Source organism: Cydia fagiglandana, chromosome 10, assembly GCF_963556715.1.
Source record: "Cydia fagiglandana chromosome 10, ilCydFagi1.1, whole genome shotgun sequence".
Taxonomy (NCBI): Eukaryota; Metazoa; Arthropoda; class Insecta; order Lepidoptera; family Tortricidae; genus Cydia; species Cydia fagiglandana.
The window spans coordinates 2,130,290-2,138,739 of record NC_085941.1 but is presented as its reverse complement, the minus strand read 5'-3'; the positions used below and the strand labels follow the sequence as shown (position 1 = coordinate 2,138,739).

Below are 8,450 nucleotides of genomic sequence, written 5' to 3'. Positions count from 1 at the left end.
TTTCGAGAGATGAATGATGCTTGTGAAGTGACATGACTAGAAGCCCGATGACTTAGATAGGTTCGTTAGTTACACGTCACAATATAATTATACATATTAATTTACAATATTTATCATATAATAAAACACCTCTTTTACGCAGATCCCTGTGTTGATTTGGGTCCACACACCGCGTGTGAGCGAGGTAGTATATAGCCATATACATCTCTCTCGCACAACGGAGTTGCGTTTAGATCCGCATACCATGTGAAGACCGCTTTATATTGGCTTACATAAAGGATGTGTCTGGGTCAAAAAGTTTTTCACTATGAGTTATGTATATGCGTCTTGCCTGTGGACATCACGTCTTTTATGATATAAACTGATTTTAAAGCCAAATTTTCTAACTTTATTCTATAGGCATGTTAAAACTTTCTACGTTTTTAAAAGTTTTAATTAATTGTAGACTTTTGTAATGTTCACAGAAAATACGCATTTCCCGAACGGTTTTGACCCTTTTAGACGTGTTATGAAAACCAGCATAACAATTTTAGTAAAAACAAATAGTCAAAAATGTAATTATAATATGTTGGAAATATACTTGTTAATTCAGTGGACAGTTTATGTTATATTCAGGCAGTGGATAAGAACACGTAATGGTTATGGCACTATTCATTATTATGACGTAGCGTAAGATTTTAAATAATATTCTTACAAGTATAACAAGTAACCTAAGGAAAATATAAACAATAAAACAGTGTCATGGGTTAGCTGCTATGTATAATGGCTCCTCTACACGATGGGCCAACGCCGGCCACTCCAAGGGACGCATTTATGCGTTAGAGGCAGCAAGTGATATTGCTATCTAATTCTACCGCATGGCTGCGTCCCTTGGAGTGGCCGGCGTTGGCCCATCGTGTAGAGGAGCCATAAAATATGTGAGATTGCTAGCCTCCATTTAGGCGGATGAAAAGTAATTATATGAAATTCATATTTTCGTAATTAATAACATTATTAATCGTTATGAAAAGAGTATTTTTGCTGTTATGTGAAAGATATATATGTGTATATCGTCGGGTGACAAGCAAAAGTCACTAACTAACACCATTGAAATTATTGGACAATAAATAATATGGATGTAATAAAGTGCATTGTTACTTTAATTTTTTGATAGTACTTAGTGACTTTTGCTTGTCACCCGACGATATTATATAGAAATTACAAATTACTCATATGTTATCGTAATTAGTGGTCAATTAGTAAGTTATAGAAAACAGTAATATAAGTCTTTACTGTTCATTACGGATGTAACATTTCATGCAGTTTTGTTTACGCAATTACATCTGATGTCACCCTCTGACTCGAAATATCAATAAGCTGTCATGACTCAACAGATGCAGACTTGCAACTTCATCATATCTACAGTCTAATGCAGTGGTGGGCAAAGTACGGCCGGCGGGCCAGCTTTAGCCAGAATTTTATCAGGCCCGCTGCCGGTCCTTCGAAATTATTAGTATATGGCTCGCGCCGTAATGGTTTCAATAGAACATGCATTTTTTCTGCATTTTCGGCCGTCCTCGGATTTTTTAATTTTCTGGCTCCCCATGAAAAAAGTTTGCCCGCCACTGGTCTCATGAATATACACAATTCTGAATTTCGTCAGTGAGGACATTATGTCTCCTCTACACGATGGGCCAGCGCCGGCCACTCCAAGGGACGCATTTATGCATTAGAGGGAGCAAGTGATATTGCTATTTCATTCTACCGCATGGCTGCGTCTCTTGGAGTGGCCGGCGCTGGCCCATCGTGTAGAGGAGCCATTATAAATGTTGCTGGATGTCCCGTTTATATAATTTTATTGAGCTACGACATATGAGCTAAACTGACGTCACTGTAGGCGAAGCACATGATTGGCCTTACAGTATCTCGCCGCGAGATAGACTACCCGTCTTTTTCTAACTGTATTAATTAAAGATGGACGGGTAGTCTATCTCGCGGCGAGATACTGTCGCGCCAATCATGTGCTAGCCCGGCTCGAATGGGATTGCCGTTTTTTTCTGCGATGAAATTATCTTGCAGGAACCCCGTAGAAAGAGATGCAACACTCGCTAGTATTATGTCAGACATATTCAGTCAAGGTCAATATTTCGCACCGCAAGATAAATCCGTACACGGCGGGAAGAAGTTGACAGCTCGAGATATTCTACTGAAGAAATTAGAACTTAAAATAAAACTACATAAGGTTCCAATTCCTTTAATTTTTTCCCGCCATTTATCATCTTCTTCCTGTCGTGTACGGAATTATACTCAACGCAATACCATTTGGTGACCGAGGTCATAATGCTATCTCCTTTACCCTCGTTAAGACCAACTAAGAGTGAAAGCGATGGCAATGACCTCATTCGCCAGTAGGTATTGCGGCTACTATAAATTCAACAGAGTGAATAGTTGATATTTATCTATCACAACGACAATGAACGCGCAAGTCATGGAAAATTCAATCTTACTGTGAGTGTGATAAGATGTAAAGTCGGCCGTGGTCGTAGTGCTCCTAGGCCTTGTAGCGCGGCGCGGGGCGCGCGCGCAGGCAGAGCGCGAGCGCTAGCAGTAGCGCGAGCGCGTGCAGCGCGAGCAGCGCCGCGCCTATCGCTAGCGGCAGCCGTGCACCCGTCTGGAAACACACCATTAAATGTAGGGTTCCGTACCCAAAGGGTAGAAACGGGACCCTATTACTAAGACTCCACTGTCCGTCTGTCTGTCACCTATAGCTCATGAACCGTGATAGACAGTTGAAATGTTCACAGATTATGTATTTCTGTTGCCGCTATAACAACATATATTAAAAACAAAATAAATAAATATTTAAGGGGGGCTTTCTTCGATATACATATACGAGCAGTCGGCAACCAGCGGCCCGCGGGCCGCATACGACCCGCGAACCTCTCGCTTGCGGCCCGCGAGCCTCCCTGGCTATTTTGTATGTTATGTTGACAAATGACAATGCCTGATAAAATCATAAATATTAACAAAGTGCGGCCCATGTCCACTACATTAACTGCTGTGGCCCTTAGCTGCTAAAAGGTTGCCGACCGCTGATATATACCATCAGACTAGCCTAATGGTATCATGCCATCTTTGATATATGTATAGGAAATATCATTTTGCTTTTTCGAAAGGCATTAGCAAACTTTATTATGTACTACAGTCCGCCGGATGGTATTTGCCTGTTAGTTGTTCGGAACTGTCAACTTTTTGTTTTAACTGACAGGCCGATTCCGTCCGGCAGAGTGTTAATCAGTGGGCCCCTTTAGTAGAGTGCTGACCTCTAGCGCGTTGATGACTTTAGGCGCGCAGGCGGCCGCGTGCAGCCCCGCGGCGCCGCCCGACGCCGCCGGCACGCGCCGCGCCGACGCACAAGACGCTTCGTCTCCGCCTTCCTCAGTTGACTATCGAAAAATATATGATTTAGGCCCACTTGCACCATCCTACTAACCCAAGGTTATACGGTTAAACCGTTAACATAGTGTCAAATTGTACTGGTAACCATGGTAACTCCAGGTTTAACCGGTTAAACCCGGATCAGTGGAATGGTGCAAGTGCGCCTTAGGCGACTTATGTCGACATGGAAAAATGATGGGGTATAAAAATGGCTAAATACTGAATAATGTCAATAAATAAAAAAAAAACGAAAATGAAAATTGACAATGTATAAAAATGTCGAGATATGAAAAAGTCGGAATTAAAATTTACGAAGTATAACAATGTCGAGATATGAAAAATTCGAACTGACAACATTGTTAGTTGTAAAGCAGAATAAGGGCCGATAGGATTCAAAGTTAGTCAGCAAAGAACTATGAAACCTGCCATAGGTACGGTCAAGTGTAAAATATGGGTGCACTCGGTCTCATTATACTCAAAAATATGTCCCATAGCTCTTATGTCAGCGCATTAAGAACTATGGGACATATTTTTTAGTAAGTTGTATGCACCCATATTTTTATCTAATGTTTTAGCGCTGACTGACTGATTTTAGCTATTTAAGTTGCTAATTAGCGCTAGCTGTGGAGGCGCGGCGTCAGAGGACTCAGAGGCTTCCGTCTCGACGCGGGACCAGGTTGAACTCTATACCACTGTGTTACCACACCTCGGACACTGGCGATCAAATGTATGAAACAAACGCGTTCCTAATACGCACACAGTCTAAGCTCGTATAGGTGAACGCGTACCATGCTTGTGTGAGTGAAATAAGACGTGCTAGGGTTCCCGCCATTTTGTTGTCAAGTTCGATGACCTCAATGACTCAAAACTCATTGCGCGAATTAGGAAGAAATAAGAATCGTATTATGCTGTAAGGTAAAGCTGGATTTATACAATAGTTACAATCGTTTTTGAATCGGTATAAACGAAGAAGTAACAAAATTTTTGTAAGGAAATTCAGGCTACCAAAATATTACGTAAGTTGAAAACATGATTTTTTGTTCATATGTTATATGTATGTCAGATATTGTGTTGTTTTCAGTGTGATCTGATAGGTTTTGTAAATATTTGTTTAATATTTGAATATTTTACATGGCCTCCGCTTTGCGCACCACGTCGTCGCGTCCTTGCCAGCCGGTAACTGTGAGGTAACCGAGAGCGGGGGGCGGCACTTTCAACGGGAGGCAGGGAGTCTCCATACTGTACGTTAGTACTCTTTATTATACTGTGGTGTTACTACTATAGACAGAGCATATACTCACCAAGCAACATGAAGGCGGCACGTAGTAGTAAGAGTTAGGGGCGGTCACAGACAGGTCTAGGGCTACGTCGTCGGGCTGCGGGGGCGCCGCGTCGGAGGCGCCGGCCTCGGCACGGGACGACACTGGACTCTATACCACTGTGTTACTACTATAGATAGAGTATATAACTCACCAAGCAACACGAAGGCGGCACGTAGTAGTAAGAGTTAGGGGCGGTCACAGACAGGTCTAGGGCTACGTCGTCGGGCTGCGGGGGCGCCGCGTCGGAGGCGCCGGCCTCGGCGCGGGACCACACCGAGCTCTGCCAGTCGCGGGCGCCTTCTGCGCCGCAACACTTGAGCTGGGGAATAAGTTTAATGTAAGTCGTTGTTGATGAAGGATAATATAACAAAAGGTAAAGCAAAGTTTACATACCTTGTTTTTAGGGTTCCGTACCCAAAGGGTAAAACGGGACCCTATTACTAAGACTCCGCTGTCCTTCCGTCCGTCTGTCACCAGGCTGTATCTCACGAACCGTGATAGCTAGACAGTTTAAATTTTCACAGATGATGTATTTCTGTTGCCGCTATAACAACAAATACAAAAAAACCGGCCAAGTGCGAGTCAGACTCGCACACGAAGGGTTCCGTATCATTATTCTATAAAAACGGTCACCCATCCAAGGGATCAGCCGCCCGACGTTGCTTAACTTCGGTCAAAAATCACGTTTGGTGTATGGGAGCCCCACTTAAATCTTTATTTTATTGTTTTTAGTATTTTTTGTTATAGCGGCAAAAGAAATACATCATCTGTGAAAATTTCAGCTGTCTAGCTATCACAGATCAAGAGACTACGGACGGCGTAGTGTAAACGTTGCGATAACGCCCGCCGGAGCTGCGGCTGACGTACACGTGTGTCGTGTTCAGATATAATACCTCGGCCTGAATGGTGTCGAGCAGCTGCGTGGCGGCGCCGTGGCCGTACTCGTTACGGACCGCGTAGTGTAAGCGCTGCGATAACGCCCGCCGGAGCTGGGGCAGGTGCGCCGCGCCCCAGCAAGCCGCTGCCGCCTCCGCCACTCCTGATTATACACATTAATATAGGTATTATATTTTATTTTTAATATTCACTTGACCAAAGTGAAAGTTTAACAGGCATATGCATTACAGGGTGCACATACAGAATGATTTTTTAATACATGAATAAACTGAGTAAGGACAACTACAAAATTAAGCGGCACAAGAAAATAATCTGATCTCAGAATACCTATGGAATTTATCAAAAACTGTATGAACGTTTCCGAAAAAATACGATGATAAACAATTATGCACTACATCTGTACTCTTACCTGCTCTATCTTAGATTTATAATAATTAATGAATACACACCACACAGCGCTAAGAGCGCAAAAGAAGCAGCCAACAGCGATGGGGCATCACGGGCCGCTCCCCACAATGCAGCAATAGCGCCCAACGCTAGCGCTCCGCCCCAGGCCGCCACAGCACAGAGCCCCGCTCGAGCCGCGGCCGCGTCACCGGCGCCGGTCCCGCCGACGCTGGCGGAGGCTCCGCCCTCCCATAGGGCCCAGACGCTCAGCCCGCAGGCTGCTAGGCCTATCACCTGCAAGATGGTGACGTAGTCAAGACACCAGAAAATCGAGTTCCCTAGAGTGCTTGCGCTATAAGAATTTTGCCGCCTGTGGCGAAAAAACTGCCATAATTTCAATTCAAGACTGTACCTTTGTCACGGTATGTTTTATTTGTACTACTGAATGTGAAAGTATTATAAATGTTACTTTTTCTAATAGCTTTTGGTTTATTTTTCCATAAAAATGATTACAAAGTGATTCATGTTAACTATCTGCGGCAAAATGCTCCCCATGCGAGCACTCGCGTTTCACTGAAAGGCGCAACTACTCTAGGGTTAAGGAGCATTCCAGCAATGTACTTGTATGACTTAAAAATAATATTCTGTTAATACTTCTGCAAAATGAAACAATACCATTCAGAAGTAGATAGAGGAAATTGGCAGAAGTTTAAAATTTTGCTATAATAATAACTTGAACGCATAAAAAGTATTTTTAAATAAAATACTTAGGTAAAACTGGAACTCATAAAATATTTATTTATTTGATCACTATCATCTTTTTAGTCTTTCTAATTCTACTCATAAGAAGTTAATTTTTGGTCTGATGTTATTTAATCTGTTATGTAGAAATACATTACATAGTACACTAAAAATATTTGTTTCCTGGCATGGCTTAATTTTTTTTTTTTTACAGTATACAATCAATGAAGGGATTGAGAAAATTGTATTGCAAAGAGTACCTTCTACTAAATTATTATTCTATTATTTTATTTTTAATTTCAAACATGGCAATCTACTTTTAACACCTCATCATCATTATCCTCTAATTTTAAAAGCAAGCAAGTCAGAAAAATAAATGTCTGAAATGTTTTAAAAGATTGATAAATTATTGCTTTTTTTTAATAATGTTTTTTTTTTCCTGATTTTGACTTTTATTCCTATGGTATAATTTTACATTACCACATAAAATAGATAGTGTCAAAAAGGACCATGAAGTTGTAAATAACAGTTTAATAAACTGCATTCAAAATGAATAAAAAATAAAGCAAATAATAGTTTTTTTCATTCATGTGAATTCATGATTCACATAAACTTAAAACAAGTTATTTGAGTAATCCAGTGATGTCATAGCAAAGTGCATTGTTGGAGCATGTTGCCTCCCACACAAACATGCACAACTGGTTTGATAATGGCCCCGGTTGCAACACCTATTTATAGCAGGCGAAAGTGGCCTATCAATCAACTGCAACTATGCATTTTATGCACCCAGATCTCTATTTTTTTTTTGTGAGCCAGTATGTTGTCATTAATACTTATCTAGTAAATATAAATTCTAAAAACTATTATTTCTAAATTAAACTCATTATCTACTAAGTAATAAATTAACATTCTTATAATTTCAAAGTTACTGATAATATTGAACTCAACTGTACTATAAATTTTCCGTACATGTTGGTATGTAGCACCCAGTTATGTTTGTTTTTATAGATAATAAACAATGACTGCAGTGGACTACATAATGAGGAGGAAGTGCCCAGGAAGCTTTCCTAATATAGACTTAATGAGGTGCGGGTCGGCGATGCACGCCGCCGGCGCGCAATGCATCTGGATTCTTTCAACGCGCCCTCCGCGATACGCGCTGAGCTATACGACCATAACATAACATCTACCAATTAATCCTATACAACCATAGTTACTATTACAACATTACTATATCTAACGACACACTTGACTTTTGACACCGTTTTCATTGATAAGTTAAGATTTATTGAGATCTTACCAGAAATACGATGTTAAACAGTATCAGCAAACATTTCATAAGTGAATAGCAGCGCGACATCCCCATGTTGACTCGATGAAATTTTAAACACGAACGGATTACTTGTTTTATCGGCTAAATTCGCGGACTGCGTACCATTTACTAATTACGATATAATTGTGTTTATTTAGAGCATTTGTTTAACGATAACGATGCAAATATGTTGCTGTTATAATTGATTGACGTTTGACATTTATTTTATCATATGGCTTCCTTAAATTATTTGAGTATGGCAGCACCAACAAATTTTACAAGGATTATTTTATTATTTATCTTTTCAATATCGGTAATTCAAATAAAATATTATTAATTTTTAGGATACTATTATTGTAAAATATTTATTTGAA

General features: G+C 40.7%; 1 protein-coding gene across 1 annotated transcript; it reads right to left on the bottom strand.

Annotated features, from left to right (window-relative positions):
• Window positions 1-2,388: 2,388 nt before the first annotated feature.
• On the bottom strand, window positions 2,389-8,274 carry LOC134668183 (tetraspanin-1-like). The gene is made up of 6 exons (XM_063525689.1): window positions 8,065-8,274; window positions 6,086-6,317; window positions 5,633-5,778; window positions 4,887-5,058; window positions 3,303-3,412; window positions 2,389-2,650 (listed from the first exon to the last, which is right to left on the bottom strand). The coding sequence occupies exons 1-6, from the start codon at window positions 8,128-8,130 to the stop codon at window positions 2,531-2,533; spliced, it is 846 nt and encodes a 281-aa protein (XP_063381759.1). The 5' UTR covers window positions 8,131-8,274; the 3' UTR covers window positions 2,389-2,530.
• Between the last annotated feature and the right edge of the window lie 176 nt (window positions 8,275-8,450).

Bases quoted from the DNA above. Each gene is read 5' to 3' on its own strand.
- LOC134668183 (XM_063525689.1), bottom strand. From the start codon at position 8,130: ATGGGGATGTCGCGCTGCTATTCACTTATGAAATGTTTGCTGATACTG. The intron at 6,318-8,064 runs GTAAGATCTCAA...ACCATCTTGCAG, and splicing joins TGTTTAACATCGTATTTCTG to GTGATAGGCCTAGCAGCCTG. The intron at 5,779-6,085 runs GTGTGTATTCAT...GTGTATAATCAG, and splicing joins TGCGCTCTTAGCGCTGTGTG to GAGTGGCGGAGGCGGCAGCG.